The 18,601-nt window shown below is 47.2% G+C and overlaps 1 protein-coding gene across 1 annotated transcript; it reads left to right on the top strand.

Moving 5' to 3' along the window:
- The first annotated feature begins 3,316 nt into the window (after positions 1–3,316).
- FZD5 (frizzled class receptor 5) lies at positions 3,317–18,101 on the top strand. Its single transcript, XM_060282121.1, has one exon. It carries the CDS (start codon positions 3,845–3,847, stop codon positions 5,555–5,557), a length of 1,713 nt encoding a protein of 570 aa, XP_060138104.1. The 5' UTR covers positions 3,317–3,844; the 3' UTR covers positions 5,558–18,101.
- Positions 18,102–18,601: the final 500 nt, after the last annotated feature.

Genomic DNA, 18,601 nt, shown 5'->3' with positions numbered 1-18,601 from the left:
TGTTGGATTGTGGCCCAGATCTAATGAACAGGGCTAGGATGTTTCTCTTCTCTTCTTAATGAGGTGAGAAATTTTTTTAAAGCAAAGCTCTATAATGTATACCACCAGATAACTGCCAAGCAGTACCCATCCTCTTCCTCCCATTTCTCCTATATTGCTCCCTATGAGTAAGAGGATGGCAAAATAAGATGCCAATTGATGGGGTCCCCCCCTCCATTCATAGCCTCTTGTTTGCAGAGGAAATCACTCTCCACTCCAGAAAGAAGGAGGAGGACCAGTGAAGATCAGTGTGTGGGGCAAACTAGAAGCCATCAGGCATCCCCAAACTTCGGCCCTCCAGATGTTTTGGACTACAATTCCCACCATCCCTGACCACTGGTCCTGTTAGCTAGGGATCATGGGAGTTGTAGGCCAAAACATCTGGAGGGCCGCAGTTTGGGGATTCCTGCCCTAGATTGTTTCTGTACATCTCAATGGACTCCACAGGTGATTCCATTTCCAAACAGCCCTTTAATTAGCAGCACTTAGCACCTACCCAAGGGGTGCTAAGTGCTGCAAGCTGAAGAGGATTATTAGCACCTCTTCAAGGGGCTTGATTTCTCTGGACAATGCAAGGACAGCTCCCCACTGTTGCTAGGGGAAGCCACATGAGGAAAATTGCCCTAGATCTGTGTTGCTGGCAATTGCCCCAGTTCACCACCTAGAGAATATGAAGTTTCAATACTTCATCCTCCAATTATCCTAGCAGGTTTCTCCTACCACTTCCAAAATACAGGCTGAGGCCAGTTGTGTGCAAAGCCTTGCGTACATTGCATGCTCTGAACTAACCGAAGGGCTAAAAAGGCTCCATCAGTCTCAAAAAGTGGCACATATTTGAAAGATGCTGCTTCTTCCACCCCCACAAAATCACAAGGATGGGAAAATCCCTCTCTGTTTCTCCATCTTCCATTTCTTATTAAATTCTACTACTGCTATTAGCTGCTTGCTACAAACAAAAAGGTCTCAGAGTGACTTACAGAAACTGATAAGAGTATAAAGCAGAAACAAAAGAAGTCATTAGAATATATAATAGTTCATGCATTGATGTTACCTCAATAACTCTTGCCTTGTTTTTTTGAAATCAATGGGCATTAGCTTCTCTGGACAGGGAGACACTGTGGAAAGGCTGTTGCTCAGTGTAATGGTCCTGCTATTCATGGAGGTCCTGGGGTGGCCTCTCTAGGGAGGCGCTGGGAGGGACTTCTGCCTGAAATCACTAAGCGCCACTGCCAGTCAGTGTAGACATTGCTGAATGAGATGGATCAATTTGTCTGATTCAATATAAGGAGCTTCCTGTGTTCCTTCCTATAACAAAATGAAAAATGAAAACTTGCTCACCAAGGGCAAAATTAACTTCTGGATTTTGGTGCTACAAGACAGGTGGATTGTGCATTATTTATCTGTTAATCTACTTCCTCCATTCAGAATAGACTGGAGCAGTTCACACCTCATTGTATTTGAATTTGGATAAGAGGAGGAACTTCAATCTTTTCTGTTTCTGCAGGTAGGCATCCCCTTTTCTGTTTGCCCCTGCCTCATTTGTTGATTCTATTGTGCCAATTAGGTACTGGCAGAGCACAAACACAGGTGACTGTGAGCACATATTTAGAAAGAAAACCCCCACCCAAGAAGAGTGCAAAAGCTCACAGCCAGGCAGCTGAAAACTTGCTTATGTGGTTTTCTGGGTTTGTGCACACACAAAAAAGTCACTGTGAATTCACAGCACACACTTTTCAATATATCTATCTGGTATAGTTTGCTTGGGCAGTTTTCTGGTTTTGTACACTTTGGTCAGGAGTGCCTGGCGTGCTCTGGTCCATGGGGTCACGAAGAGTCGGACACGGCTAAACAACTAAGCAACAACAACAACACACTTTGGTGCCTATGTTCTGCCTTCATACTGCCAGATTTCAAGTCAGCATCAAGACAGTGCGCAGAGGCTGGTGGGGGGATTATTATTATTATTTACTTAAATTCCTCTGCAAAGTGCTATGGGTGCCAGTTAACATCAAAAACATAAATAGCAGCAATAACACAATTTGAAGGGAAACAGCTTTGTGGCATGTTGGAAGACCAGCAAAAATTCTATGGCGGCAGTTCCCAAACTCCCCACCCTGATGAAAATTGTGAAAATTACTAATGGTCAATTGAATTAATAAAATCATTACTAAACTCATCACCTGATGATTTTTTCCTGCCTTTCGTAGCAATCCTAATGCATTGTGCTAGATGCAATTGGTTGTTAATCACATTGTTGTCGCTCCTTTGATTGCACTGCATTTTATAGTATTACTATTTGCAATTCGTTGGAAGTCCTCTGCTCTGGACCTGGAGGCTTCATTTAGCCACGTTGGCTAAGTGGGGGAGTTACTTATCCTTCCTAATTCTCCCTTAAAGCCAGCGTATCTTCTTCACATCTCGTGGCAGCAGCCAGTGCCCAAAGTTAGTGGCACTTTAAAGAGGAACCCCATTTGCTACGGGGTGAAGTCTCCGCGTGGCTGGCATTCGACGAAGTTCCATGCTGAGTAGACCCATGGAAATCATGGTCATTAACACTGACGGCTCTACTCTGGGGCAAACTTCGTGGTTGGTGACTACTGCCCTCCGTGGTGTTGTTTTGGCAATTAAAGCACCCCCGCCTCAAATAAAGCATCTTGGGAACTGGAATTTGCCAAGGGTGCAGGGAATTGCCGTTCAGTGCAGGGTCAAGGGGAGAGGGCCCATTCCGCGTCGGGGTTGCCGCGGGGCAGGCCCCTTTGCGCCAAGACGTGCGTCTTCTGGCGTCGCGGCGCAGCCGTCCTCCCGCTCCCTCCCCGGCCCGAACTGGCCTCGACGCGGCTTCTTTCTGGCGCGAGGAGGGAGCGGCTCTGGGGCCAGGACGTCGGCCGGCCTCCGGCGCGAGTGGGCGGGCCCCGTCGGGGCGGGTGGGCGGTCTTGGCGCGTAGGCACTAGAGCGCAGGTGGCTCCGGCTGGGCGCTTCATTCGCCGCCGGTGGCGCGTCCAGACAGTCGCAACGAGCGGGGCGACCCGAGCTTGGGCCGGCGTGGCGCTTGGTTCCGGAGCCTCCGCCCGGAGCGCCCCCCGTCTGGAGACCCGGCCGGAAGGAGCGTCGAGCCGGCTGTCGGACGCGGCCGAAGCAGCGAGGGCGGCATGGCAGGCGGCGGCGGCTGCTCCTCGGCGACTCCACGCGGCCAGCCCAGCGCGCTCGCCAAGCCCCGCAGGCGAACGCTGCCCGTCGGAGAGTGACCGCCACCGGGCCGGGCCAGGACGCGTGTCCCGCTTGCATGGCTCGCGTGCGCTCTGCGCGGAGGTACTTTGGCACCGCGGCGCCCGTGGCCTCGCCAAAGAAACTTTTCTCCCTCGCGATCCTGTCGGGGACCTGTGAAGCGGACCCAGCGCCTCTGCCTGCCCGGGCGCGGAGTTTCCGAGCAGGGCGAGCAAGCGAGCGAGCATGAGCCGGGAGAGAGCCGCCCCCGGGCCGCCTTGCTATGGAGCTTCGCCTCTTCGGTTGGTTGCGTCCCTCCGGGTTTTACCCCCCTTAAGGCGCCCGGCTGGCCGGGGACCAGAAGCGCCCAGGTGCGGGTGCGCCTTTAGCCAGCGCTGAAGGACTTTGGGGTGACTGGCTTTGCGGGGCTCGGACCGGACTGCGAGGGGCGTGCCTCGTATCATGTGCGCCTTGGGCGACGCTGTTGCTGTTACGCGGACCCACCGGCTCTCCTTCCCGGGACTCGATCCGAAGACCTAAACCCACCGCGCTCCCCACCCGGGAGGCAGCGCCGCCTTCCCCCTTTGCGGCGCCGGTGCCATGGCTGGCCTCCACGACGCGTGGCTGAGCCTCTTGCTGCTCTTGCTGAAGGCTCCCGCTCCGTCGGCGGCCGCCTCCAAGGCCATCGTGTGCCAGGAGATCACGGTGCCCATGTGCAAGGGCATCGGCTACAACCTGACCTACATGCCCAACCAGTTCAACCACGACACGCAGGACGAGGCCGGGCTGGAGGTGCACCAGTTCTGGCCCCTGGTGGAGATCCAGTGCTCTCCGGACCTCAAGTTCTTCCTGTGCAGCATGTACACGCCGATCTGCCTGCTGGACTACGCTAAGCCTCTGCCTCCGTGCCGCTCGGTTTGCGAGAGAGCCAAAGCGGGCTGCTCTCCCCTGATGAGGCAGTACGGCTTCGCTTGGCCCGAGAGGATGAACTGCGACAAGCTGCCCGTCCTGGGGGACGCCGAGATGCTGTGCATGGATTACAACCGCACGGAGGCCGCCACCACCTTGCCACCGTTCCTCACCAAGCCTACCCGCCCCTCCAAAGGGGCCCACAGGAACCTGACCCCGCTAAGTGGGGCCGGCTGCAAGCGGGTGTGTGAGTGCCGGGAGCCCCTGGTCTTCATCTCTGAAGAGTCCCACCCGCTCTACAACAAGATTGAGACGGGCCACGTCCGCAACTGCGCTGTCCCTTGCTTCCAGCCCTACTTCACCCAGGATGAGAAGACCTTTGCTACCTTTTGGATCGGCCTGTGGTCTGTCCTCTGCTTTATCTCCACCTTAACCACAGTGGCCACCTTCCTGATTGACATGGAGAGGTTCAAGTACCCGGAACGTCCCATCATCTTCTTGTCTGCCTGTTATCTCTTCGTCTCCATCGGCTACATCATCCGGCTGGTGGTGGGCCATGCCAGCGTGGCTTGCAATAAAGATTACAACCACATACACTACGAGACCACGGGCCCTGCCCTCTGCACGGTGGTCTTCCTCCTGATCTACTTCTTTGGCATGGCCAGCTCCATCTGGTGGGTCATCTTGTCCCTCACCTGGTTCTTGGCTGCTGGGATGAAGTGGGGCAACGAAGCCATTGCTAGCTACTCCCAGTATTTCCACATGGCCGCGTGGCTTGTCCCCAGTGTCAAGTCCATCGCAGTGCTGGCCCTGAGCTCGGTGGATGGCGACCCGGTCTCCGGCATCTGCTATGTGGGAAACCAGAACCTAGACAAGCTGCGGGGTTTTGTCCTGGCTCCATTGGTGGTGTACCTTTTCACGGGGAGCATGTTTCTGCTGGCCGGTTTTGTGTCCCTCTTCAGGATCCGGAGTGTGATTAAGCAAGGGGGCACCAAAACAGACAAGCTGGAGAAGCTGATGATCCGGATTGGCATCTTCACCGTGCTCTACACAGTCCCAGCCACGATAGTGGTGGCCTGCTACATTTATGAGCAGCACTATCGGGAGAGGTGGGAGGCAGCACAAAACTGCTCTTGCCCTGGGGAGAAGCCCAAGGTCAAGCCCGACTATGCTGTCTTTATGCTGAAGTACTTCATGTGCCTGGTGGTGGGAATCACCTCGGGGGTCTGGATTTGGTCAGGGAAGACCTTCGAGTCTTGGAGGCGGTTCACAAGCAGGTGCTGCCGGAGCGGGAAGCCTGGCGGCACAGGCATGTACAGCGAAGCAAGCGCAGCCCTGACGGCCAGGAGTGGGCTGCCCAACCCTGCTACTTACCACAAACAAGTCCCACTGTCCCACGTCTGAAAAAAAGGGAGGGGGAGCAAAAAAACGACAACAACAAAAAACCCCAAAGCACCTTACTTGGTCGTAGTTGGGAGCAGGTAAGCACAGTGTGACTTGAGCTCCCAACTGCAGAAAGGTTTTGAAATATCCCCTGGAGCTGTTTTTTAAACCTGTCATTTGGTCTGTCTGTCTTGATAAAACACTTTGCTCCATCTCCTGATGGAGACACAAAAGAGGGGCGTGTTCAAGGGGGGGGGGAATGGACACATTGCTTTGCCCATATTGCAAGATTGCAGGGTTTACTAAGAGCACGCTACAGCCTTGGGAATGTATTTTGTCCTTCCTGGGGAAGTGTGGAAGGAGCAAGCTAAGCTCTAACTCTTACTTTACATGGGGTATGTGTGAATTAGTTTCCAGGTATAATGAAAAACCAGTCTTGGAGGATGCAGTTCTGAAGGGCAAGGGCTGCTTCCGCTCAGTATGACTCCCCCCCCCCAAAAAAACCATCCCAATTAATTTCCTCACACCATTGGGAAAGCAGCTGAGGATGAGCAAATGGCAGGAAAAGGAACATCCACTGTTCCTTGGCTTCTGCATTCCTATTCAGGATAGTGAAATCCTATACATGTTTACGGTACTTGGAAGCAAGTCCCATTGAGGTCTCTCTGTGTGTGCGCTTAAGAGCATAAGAACAGCACTGCTGAATCAGGCCAAAGGCACCAAGCAGATGCCCCTGCAAGCAGAACCCGAGTGCAGCCAGAACCACACCCCCCCCCCCAGCCCCTTGTGATTCCCAGCAACAAGTTTTCAGAGACAACCTTTGAGGGCAGCTTACTCTCCGTCCAATTGTCTCCTGTATTCTGTGTCTCCCACACAATCTAGTTTGCTCCTTAGGATACTTACTATTTAATTGGTGAAATGATAATTTTAAGAGTCCTTTCCACTAGGTTGCATAGCTGTCAGGTTCTCTCCCTTTTTAAGGGAAATTCCCTTATGCTGAATAGGCTTCCTCGTGAGAAAAGGGAAAACTTGACAGCTATGCTAGGTTGGGGTCGGCAGCTGCAGTCAGGCAAATGTTAAGTTTCCTGGTAGCGGAACTTTGTCACGCTGTGAAAACATGTTACTGAAGTTTTCAGATATAAAGGAGTATCAATTTGGAGAGAGGCTCTACTTTCAAAATGGGTGAGTTGTGGAGCTGAGATTGAGCAGAGTCTGGTTTCAGGTTTTATTTTTGGATGGCAAAAGTCCACCATCATCAGTTTTTTATACATGCCTTTGCCAAACCGAATGCCAGGCGGCCTCATAAAGCTATTGGTGTATTAGTTTCTCTTCAGCATTCAAAATGAAAGTAGGAAGGGCTGCATGAATTCAGATGCAGACCAGAAGTCCTTGTTAAATTCTGAAATGGCACACACCATCTTCATAAACATGATTTCACCTACTTTTGCAAATGAGGACTGTGCATTTCTTACTGCGTTTTCACTTTAAGGGCATGGGGGCTGCAAGCCTGTGCATGTTTACTCAGAACTAAGTCCCATTGAACTCAATGGGGCTTACTCCTAGGAAAGTAGATTCAGCCCCATAGTCATTTTCAGTCTCTCTGTCTCTCCTATTCCAGTTCCACCTGCCCTGGTGGGGTGATAGATAACAGCAACAAGTTTTCTTGAGATTAATTTCACCACAAATTCTTTGACTCGAGGGATTGAAAAATCAGTTGACACAAGATATGAAGAATTACTCAAGAGGTAAAGCTGTAAAGAACCCTAAAGAATCGATTTATAGTTTGGCACACTAGCAGTCTGATCCTCTGCAAGTTTGTTCAGCAGTATGTCTTCCTGAGTGTAAGGGGACTTACCTGAAAAGGTACTGGGCATGTTTTGATTCCCTTCTCTCTCTTTCTCTCTCTCTCTCTCTCCTCCATCTACTGACACAATGGTTCTTGGATAACAGGTTTTTAACATATGGCTGCCCTGAGTGAGGCAGGGTATGTATTTGTAAGGTATTAATGCTAATCCCCCTCCGCCCCCCTTTAGAAAGTAGAGCTCTGCCCCTAGCGCAATCCCCTTAAGATTGAATGCATTGTGTCTCTCCCGAAACAACAACAGCCACAACTGTAGGGAATGACAATCAATATCCCTCCCTCTCTTTGCAGAAGGGGCCACCTCCATTTCTAGCCTTTGAAGCAGTGGCAAAAGTCACCTTTGAAGGAAAGCTGTTCAGCTTTTAAACCTTAAAAGCTGATACTTCTGTATTAACCTGAAAATTAGATATGGCAGTAGATTGCTAGCACTGTGTGTGTGTGTTTGTGTCAAGGGAGCCAGTCCTCTTTCAGTGAAAAGTGTTAGCACTTCAGTTCTATATGGAAAATACTGTACTTCATTCTGGTAATAAGATTTTTTTTGGGGGGGGGGTAATTTCATTTGGATCTGCTTTACAAAGAGGCTGGTGAGTTTCTCCTGAACTCTGATTTACTCACTGCTCAGTTTGTGAAATGGCAGCTTCAGGAGAATCCAAACCTCTTTGGCCTCCATACAATTCATACAACACATTCAAAGCAGATGGCTTTCCCCAACAATCCTGCGAACTGTAGTTTACACCCCAAAGAGCCACCATTTTCAGCACCCTTAGCAAACTACAGTTCCCCGGGTTCATTGGAGGCAGCCATGTGCTTTTAAAGTGTGGTGTGGATATGACCACATAGGTTTGTGAGGAAGCAAATCCACCGCCCACCCATTTAGCTAGGACTTTGGCACTGATCCTGCCCATGCTACCACCCCAACCCAGGGGGGGAAAAAGAGCCCTTTTCTAAGCGCTGGTTTCCATGTGCACAACTATCACTGGGTAGCTGCAGGATTAAGTGTGACCTGGTCCTGTGAAGGATATCCATGACAACTTAAATGCTACTGGTAAAGTTTTCCACATCACTTCCCAAACCATCTCTCCCCCCCCCCCCCGGTTTTGGCTTTCCAATTTCAGTGGGGAAGTTGAGTATGTGCTTAACTCGCTCTCTGTTCAAAAGCAACAGGATGTCAGGCTACAATCCTCTCTGTCTGTCTCTCTATATATATTTGCACACTCACCCGTGGAGTAACTGTTTGAACTTATTGAGCTTTTATATCTGAGTAGACGTAACATGGTTTAAACTTTAAAGAACTTAAGCAGGGCTGGCCCACACCTTTCAAAATAAAACAGCATCTTTCCGTCCAGTTGCCAATGCATCTTTTACTAAGGTAGGCATGTAGGCCTTATCCATCGGCCACCATCAGGTGACTTTGAAAACAAGCAACTCTTTCCAGGATCACTTTCCAGCCTGTTTCTTCGAGCGCACCTGCCCACCAGTGGCTGCAAGTGGAGCATTGCCTTAGGAGGGTTTCTTCTGATCTCGTTTACTGGATAGGGAAAAGTGTGAACAGGATCGGACTCTTACATTAGCCCAGCAGCACAGGAAACAGCTATGCTGGTGGAGCTCTCTCCTCCCCGCCTGCTGCTGAGATAATGTGGGGAGGAGGGTTGCAAGATGATGCCAGAGCTTCCTTCTCCCTTGGATGCTCAGCTCCCACAGTTGCTGCTGCTACTGCTGGGGGTTAGCCGGAGGGAGTGTGCAACCTGGGAAGGACACATCCAGTTCCTGGACCGGATGGCTGTGTCACTCAGTGGTGTCAGATGTTAAGCATACACATGGATGGAGCAGGCGGAGGCAAGAGAGGAGGGGTTGGTGGAAACTTGGCCAAAGAGGCTTTAGCCTGGACAGGAACTAGCAACACTCCGCTTTTCCTCTGGAGCCCATGGAAGGCAGAGGAAAGGTGCAAGGGCAGAACTTTTTGAAGGAATTTGGCTATACTTCTACAGGTGGTTGGTTTTTAAGTATTTGACAGAGTAGCTCCAGCTTGCAGACATCATCCATTGAGTTAAAGAGTTGCTCTTGTTTTTTAAAATTAATACTACCCAAAATATTACAGGGTTCACTTAACTTGGCTTCTTTTATCAGAGAACTGACAAGGATCTGGCATCTTAAAATAGCCAGGATGCGGGTTGAGGGTTTTTTTTAAAGGGTTTGCATCCTATCCTTCCTTGAAGTCATGACTTGGAGCAAATAGCATTTTACCCACAAAGCAACCCTGTGATGTAGGTTGAGTGACTTGCCCACAGCCTCCTGGTGGTGGATGCAGTGAGAAGAGAGCAGCTATCAGGGTCTAACCACTGCCCCTCTGGCTGTTTCTGCGGCATATGCACCTTCCTTCCAGTTGTGCTGTCTGTCAGTCTTATTTAGCGCAGAGTTGGCTGGGTGTCATGGAGTTAAGTGGGAGATCCTACCTTGAAGGCAGTGGTTGAATGACCTTCTTCCAGAATCTATGGATCTGCCACTCCTAGTGTCCTGCAGGAGGAAAAGGCTAGAGGGATGCTTGGCCTCAGCTTCTGATACTGAATTGGAAGCTGCCAATCGGCCACAATGGCGATGCAGGTGTCACTCTACTGCTGCACCTCTGTGCTTGGCATTGGTCATTTTGAACAGCAGCCTTACTCACTTTAACGCCGATGTTTGTATGTTTTTGTATGCTGCATTCTTCCTTTCCAAAGGACTGCTGTAACAGTGCAGACTACTTGAAATGACTTGTTCACCTTGACAGGCGGCCTAAAACTTGACAGCATTAAATATTTAGCTCACAGTCTAACATGGCATTAGGGCACACTTAAATCCATTGAAAGTGATGGCCTTAAGTGCAAACTGTGTTGTGATTACTTTCTTCAATTTGTAGAACAATAAATATTTTGGTTAACCTAAGTTGTCTCCCCCCCCCACCCCAAAGGAGAAGTATATCATGTAATATTTCTTGCTAATGGCACAATGGAAAAGATGTTCTTTGAAATGCTAGCTTAAACTGCTGTTAGCTCTGCTCCCTTCATCAGAGACACCAAGCCAACTGAGCAATGCATATGAGCAAATTTATTGCTCGTTTCGTCTCCCCTGCCCCAAACTGGTTTCACTACCTAGCCAAGCTATGACTGAAGTAGAAAATACTGAATTTCATTTACATTTGTCATGTGCTAACAAGATTCATGATTTCTCCCTCCCACTATAATCTGTGCTGTAAGCAGGTTTAAATTGCCAATACTTATTTTAGCATTGTCCCCAGGATTTGGTCCTCACTGCAGCTCCCTCTAAGCCAAACTCAGTGCAAAAATGAAAAGGGCATCCTACCAAATTTTGCTGTGCATGTTTCCATAAATTACCTGCACAATTTCCTGGACCACTGTACAGATATACCAAGTAGATCGGCAGTGGCTACGTAAACTCTCTTGAAGGGAGAAAGAAACCACCTGTATATTTTTTACATTCCTCACCAAACCATGCAAACATACAAGATATTTCTCTGTAGCAGATGCACATCTTATTATATGTATGGGTGATAGCTATGAAAATCCTCATCTCGCCTATTGTGTCTACTATTCTTGATTCCACCCAATGCTGTACCTAGTGGAATAGCGATACAGGGAAAATAAATCTGCTTGTTGCAACTTTGCTAGAAGGTACAGGCACCTTCTGGTTGAAGTTTGAAATAGCTCACCTTGCACAATTTGTGAAGCACCCAGCCAAAACACGGCCTTGACAATCAGCCTGTTTGTCATTGCAGGCAGGCAGCTAAAATAGGTTTATCAAAAGTCCTGGTAAAGCTGCAATCAATAGCTGGGGGAGGGAGCTGGATGGAACATGGGCTGTTGAGAGGCCCAATTTTAACTTAAGTGGTTTCTGAAGTCACCCAACCTTACTGGATTAATACATTTGTAGTCTAATGCAATTAGAGCAATAACTTGATAAATCAAAAAGTTGTGGTTGCCATAGTTTAGGAACATGACTGCTTACAGTAAGGAAACTAAAACTGTTGCCAGATGATAAAAGGAAGAGATTGAAAAGTAAGAAGCAGGACATAATATATTGCATAACATTGCATTTTGGAATGCAGAAAACATCAGTGTACAAGTTGTCATTCATTTTGACACGTACAGGGGTTCTTTTTCATCGAGACATTGTGTACACTGGCATGTTCCGAGACAGAATTGCACCATGTAGTTATAGTATGTAAATATTTGTATTAAAAGAATTACATTTGTATATATTCTGAATCTCTAGTGAACTTTTGATACGGGTTGGAAGCAGCTTGTAAATTCTCACTGACACGGAGAGGCAGCTTTGGATACAGATAAAACAGGATGGAAGTCCAGGGCATTAAATGGCTGTACTTGATACGGGATCCATGCTTGGGTGGGTCATGCTGCTTTTTTTCAGTTGTGCCTTGTGGAGGGATGAAGCTTTTACATGCTACTTGCAATATGATTATGAAAATACCATGCCAAATGACGTTTTTTAAAAAAATGAAAGGAAAAAGACATCGTTGATTCTGTGAAAAGCTTTAAGAGGAAATAAACCAACTTCAAACTGCCACCTTAATAAATGCCTAAACATGATTATTGCAAGCATGGTTAGGGAATAATTCTATATGAAAAGTGAACAGGTTCTCTCTTTCTCTCTCTGTGTGTGTGTGTTTGTAGTACGCAACCTTACCTTTTACAGGCCACTAACTGTTGTACTCTGATATACAAGGCTCTTTTAAAGAAAATGCTGGTGATGGGCTAGGTTTCTCAAAAGCTCTGTACCAAACTCCCAGCTTTTGCATAGAAACGACACATATAAAGATACTACTTCATATAAAGATATGAAGGCACTAGTGGGATTGAGATAAACCCTACATCTTTGATATTAAGTAAAATTAAGAAAATGCGCGAGTGGAATGAAATAATTTACCTGCTTTTGGGGGGGGGGGAGAGGAGGGAAGTCAGAGCTTGGCAAAGCCATTTGTTGTATAGTTGTTGATTATTTATTGCATGAGGTTAAAGAATTGGAAAAAAGGAAATAATAAAAAATTTACTGGGAAACTACACAGGGACAGATAGTGCAATAGAATCCCAAGCCACAGCAACCAACTAGAAAAAAGGACAAAAGCAGAAAAACCTAATATGCCAACCATGTGCGCCGCTTGTTCACATCCCAGAAAGGGAGAAAGAACTGTTGCCCATGTCCTTACCTTTTATGCAGCTCCTAAAAGTACTGGAACGAGCTCAGAAGACTATTAGAGTAGGAAGGCAATGCCTTGAGATGGCCACATCACAGCTAATCATTTCCACTTCCCATCCAAGGAATACTGCCCATCTCCCCCCTTGCCTATGACACTTTGTCTTTAATATGTCACCACAACCTACCTCTTTCATTCATCCACACTGCCCTCAAGTCCAGTGAAGAGGCACAGAAACATTTGTTTCATTTGCAGTGGCCCCTTGTTCTGCATTTTCAGACGTCTTTTAACACACACAGGGGAAGACAGTCCCCTCGCCATAACACAGGTCAAGGGAAGATAAGAAACCCTGCCTGAGGCAGGATAAAAAGCACAGATATTCAAAAAGAAGGTAGCTTTGCTGTCACTCGAATTTTGGGCATGTATTTTCAGGATTGTGCCAATGGTGGCTAAAGGGTCTTAAAAGGTAAAGGGACCCCTGACTGTTAGGTCCAGTCGTGGACGACTCTGGGGTTGCGGCGCTCATCTCGCTTTACTGGCCGAGGGAGCCAGCGTACAGCTTCTGGGTTATGTGGCCAGCATGACTAAGTCACTTCTGGCGAACCAGAGCAGCACATGGAAACGCGGTTTACCTTCCCGCCGGAGCGGTACCTATTTATCTACTTGCACTTTGACGTGCTTTCGAACTGCTAGGTTGGCAGGAGCAGGGACCAAGCAACGGGAGCTCACTCCGTTGCAGGGATTTGAACCGCCGACCTTCTGATCAGGTCTAAACCACTGACCCTAGGCTCTGTGGTTTAGACCACAGCGCCATCCACATCTCCACCAAGGCTCAGACGTCCGCTCCATTACAAAGCTGATTCAGGAGCACTGATTACGGTAGTTATTACCCATGAACCGAGTTTATCACCCAGGGCTGCTGCGAGACACAAATGGTGCTGTAAGGAAAGGTCTGTCCACTACAACACAGCACATAAGGCAAACTGGAAGTTTTCTTCCTTTGAAGGAAATCCTTCTTTTGGTCATAAATCTTTGGAAGAGCTCAGGAAGAGACTTAAAATACAAGGAAGGAAGGGGTCAGTATGCTCACTTATGATAATGTTCAGCACTTACGCACACAGAGATAACTGTGTGAGAGAGATCCAGACGTGTTGCAGTTTTTTAGAAGGAAGATTGCTGCTGTTATTGCTGCAGCATTGCCTAGAGCTAGGCAAACACAGCACACTCCTCTCCCCTAAGCGTGTTTCAATCTGCAAAGCTTGACGCTATCCCCTTATCTATGTTAGGAAGCGGAGGAGAATCTGGAGCTGGGCTTTTCTTTACAAGGGAGAAAAAGTAAAAAAGGCAGTTATGTACTATCCCAAGAACCTGGCTCCCTAACAGAAGCAACCTCGTGAATGCTGCGAGCATCTCATTTTTTAGATGGCGGTCCATCCAGCTTGCTCATTATGCCTATATCACATATATACATATATACAGAGACTTGCTCCATTCACCAGTTTAAGCCCACACTGAATTCTGCTGCTTGTTCGCTCCAGAAAACAAGCAGAGCTTTGAGAAACTAACATTACATGAAGATTCTAGGAACAGGGGCACCAAACTCTCAAGTCCGGCAAATGCCCAGAAACGCCTGATACGAACTGAAGTCACTGCTTTTGATTTTTTTGGGGGGGGGGAAGAGAAGGATTAGTGATTAACATCTAAAACACATCTATGTTCTAGTGTACCATCTTCCATTATCTTGGTGGCAAAACAATCTTCCCACCAAAATCGCTGCTGTTCCACCCCCCCCCACTACCCCCATTTCAGACACAGGAAGCAATGAATCAGAAGGATTTAGGGCAAGTGAAAAAGGTCAAGAATGAGAAGCTTGGGGTCCCCAAGTTCAAGATCTGTGCTCAAGCCCTGCATCTTGCCAGATGACCATGACTCAGTCCCATATAGAACACAATACCCACATTAAATGGCTCCTAGCTCCATTGAGAAATGGAATTCAAACACATGTATGCCCAAGTGCCTTAAGGTCATAGAAATACAGACCCAATAACCATAAAAGGGACCCAGGTGGCGCTGTGGGCTAAACCACAGAGCCTAGGGCTTGCTGATCAGAAGGTCAGCGGTTCGAATCCCTGAGACGGGGTGAGCTCCCGTTGCTTGGTCCCAGCTCCTGCCAACCTAGCAGTTCGAAAGCATGTCAAAATGCAAGTAGATAAATAGGAACCGCTACAGCGGGAAGGTAAATGGCGTTTCCGTGTGCTGCTCTGGTTCGCCAGAAGCGGCTTTGTCATGCTGGCCACATGACCTGGAAGCTGTACTCTGGCTCCCTCGGCCAATAATGCGAGATGAGCGCGCAACCCCAGAGTCGGGCACGACTGGACCTAATGGTCAGGGGTCCCTTTACCTTTAACCATAAAACAGATTCCTGTTGTTACTCAAGTGTCTGGTGGAGGCTCAGTCCAGCACATTACAAATATCAAGAAGAGAGTTACCATTTTTCCTATACTTTGGCTACAGCACCCGGGTGCCCTGCTATGTCAGGAAAATGCACCACTCACAATTAGATCCTTTTTGGTCACTGGACACCCCTCTCCCTAGAAGCAACCACACCAGTACAAGGAGCAACAGTTTCATCACTTAAGAACAAAGCCTTTTAGCAGGTACTTGTTCACCTTTACTGGAACACTCCCCTCTTTCCTTTCCCTTGCTTGACACCTACCTGCTTACTCAGCAACAAGCAGCAGCCCTTAACATTTATTCTGCTGCTCAAGTGCAGGTCCTTTACCAGGCAAACCTATTTGAAGAGGTTTCAATATGCAATTGCCTTGGAGACAAAAACAAACGGTTATACACAAGAGGCGATATGGCAGCAGCAATCAAGTGAGCTGAACACTGACCAGTCCCTGAACTTCCTCTATCAAGCACATATGAATGAATGGGCAAGGTTGGGCTCCTCTTCAAAAACATATCTTCACGTGGGCAAAGTGAGCATACGAGAAACACTTTGCGCTGAAACTAGCACGTACATTGCTGGTTCGCCATTCGCTGTCAAGAGCTCTTTCTTGTATCAGAAGGACGTTATCACATAGTAACTGAATCAGCAACTCAAATGGCATTTCATTACAGCACTTTTGAGAACACAGATGAATTTGGAAGGGTGTGAGATGGTCCATTTACTGTACCGTTTCTACTTTCTGAATATTGTAAACTGTGCAACATCTCACCCTCCTCTCCAAACAGTGGCAACCGTCTATTTGGTAAGTGAAAATGCACACACTTCCCCTTGCAGCTGTGTGCAGGGTGCGGTTGCAAAATGTTACGATAGATGCTAATGGAGTCTACCCTTTTCCTTCAAGCCCTACTTTCTCACGAAGCTTGTCCCTACTCACACCCACCTGTTGAACAAGCACTTTTTGAATAAAGTGCAACTCAAGTCTGGCGCCTTGCTGGATGCCTACTGGACATGAATACCTGGTGTGCTCCCAATGGAAAGAACATTTTTCAGTTATATTACTTGAAGCTGCACTATGATCAGCTTGAAGAGTTCGTGGAAAGCTTGAATGTGTTCTGGTGGACAGAAATTAGTTTAATAATTTACTTTGTAGTTTTTTTTACTTAAAGGCTAGCTGGACAACACTAGACATCTTGGAATGGCATTTCCAGCTTGCTTCACATTCCAGGAATGAATTTGGGAAGTTACTCCCAAGTAAGTGGCAAAACAGTGGCAAAACTAGTAGACTCTCTACTGAGAATATGCTTTTGACAAAATGATTTTTCCCTTCCCTTCCTCGTGCCTAGTAGCAAGGTAGGAGACAACATTAAAAAGTCACAATGCTCAGAGGCCTTTCTCCAAGTCCCCCTTACCTTCTGAGGAGAGGTGAGGGGTAGCTGGCTATTGCATCATTTCAGTGGTGCTGCCCCCATGTTGGCATGATCTCTGCAGGACACCTCTGAGGTTGAGAAGTGTTTTTGATGCCAAAAGATACAGCTTTATTTGTCCGGACCATGAATGGGGAATTTATGGCCCTCCAGATGTAGCTGGATTATAATTCCCATTCTTGCTGCTAACTGGGAATGCTGGCTGGAGCTGAAGCCCATCATCATTTTGAAGAGCCAGATTCCACATCCTGATCCAGGCTTCTAGATCTTGTGAATGTTTATATCCAGCTGTTTTTATTGCTTTATGCAGAGGCTGTTGTGTGTCACTGGTTTGGTACTACTGATTTCATTGTCTGATTAGCATAAACTGCTCTAGATTGAGTCTTTTGGACTGAAAAATAAGGCAGAAAACTTTTGTAGAAACATTGGATGCAATCTCGCAGGCAGCACTAAAGACTGTTTCAGTGCACCTTGGTTCAAGGCTCTTCTACATTTCCTCCCAAGGAACATTTTTATCCAAGAAACTTGGGACCGAGACATACAAAGCACACTAACTCCACCTGATCTTAATTAAAATAGAGTTTATTATTAGCTTCTCTTTTAATACAAACATGAGAAAGGAAAGCCACCTGAAGATGTAGCATTTGTTTCAAAATTGAATTGTGATTAATACCTGAAATCACAGACTCTGTAGAATGCCTGCCTAGAGCTGGTAGGTTAAAATACAGCATGAGACTTTGGCTCCATCTGCACTTTGCATTTTAAGCAGTTTCCTACCACTTTAAACAGTCATGGCATCCCCCGGAAGAATGCTGAGAACTGTAGTTTCTTAAGGTGCTGAAGACGCTTATTCCCTTCATGGAGCTACAATTACCAGAGGTCCCTGGAAAGAGGGACTGCCTGCTAAACCACTCTGGGAATTGTAGTCTGTAGGGAGAAAAGAGGTTTACTAATGAATCTCAGCACCCTTAATAAACCACACTTCCCAGAATTCTTTGGGGAAATTGTTATGATGATACTGCTTTAAATGCAAAGTGCAGATGGGGCCTAACAGTCCAAGTGCCACTGAAAATTCAAGAAGCAAGTTGGGGTTGATATTAAGTAATAGCAAAAGGAACCAGATTGCAAGAGGGACTGCTTTCAACGTATAAATTGTTTAGATCATTTGACTTGGAGTGGTGAAGGTTTCTAATCCAGGTTGCTTCCTATTTTTAGGAGCAGAAAACTTGATTCACCCTAATTCCCATTCTGGACAAGCAAACTTAATTTACACAAAAAGCCAATGTTTAGAAGTTCACTTCCAGAGCAAGGAACATTATATACTAGGTTTTAAAAGGGGGGGAAAGTGTTTTCAAAAGAGTAATGATATGAACTGAAGATAACATACCTCCCTCATCAACACGCCCAGCACCTTCGAAATAGTCCTCCATTGTGAATTTAAAGCTTTTTGGCAGCACGGGACAAAAGCAAACCTTGCTTCATATCCATTGTTTGTAGTGGAAGAGTTTAGCAGAGCAGCCTTATTGTCTGTTCATTGCCAAGTCAGTACATTTGTTCAGGCTAAGCTTTCAATGCAGCTCTATTCAGCGCTTCAGGCAAAAGAAAGTGTATTATGCAGACTGAGTCTCTCCCAGGGCTCAACTAGAAGTAGAAGAACGTGAGAAGCACCATAGTTGACAAGAAATGGACCCTGACCAACTGGCTTTCAAATCAGTGAACACAGAATACCATTTCTCTGCTCCTATCCCCAAAGGTTTCCAGTCCCTTGACCACCTCAAGTGTTGGGTTTTGTGTTTAAACAGTTAGCACAGCTTGCTGCTCAGCAGCTCCTTGGTCTTTTGACTGAACTCCAGTGTAGAAATCAAGAGTCTTGCTAGTAAAGGGAGGGAGGGAAGAACCCTTCACCGGTCAGTGCCGCAGCATTAGTCCCAGACTGGTTTTATACTGTGTTAACATTTAACACTGCACTGAAAGGCAACTGCAGTCTGGCCCTGGGTGACTATGGGGGGAGGAACGTTGCGACTACTGTCATGTTAATGTTCAAATTCTAAAATGTAAAACTAGTCATTATTAAAAACTCACATAGTTCACAGCTATAGGCCTACACAGTAAGCAAACA

This window comes from Zootoca vivipara, chromosome 1 (assembly GCF_963506605.1).
Source record: "Zootoca vivipara chromosome 1, rZooViv1.1, whole genome shotgun sequence".
Taxonomy (NCBI): Eukaryota; Metazoa; Chordata; class Lepidosauria; order Squamata; family Lacertidae; genus Zootoca; species Zootoca vivipara.
The sequence above is the reverse complement of the archived record's forward strand: the minus strand, read 5'-3'. Positions and strand labels throughout refer to the sequence as shown.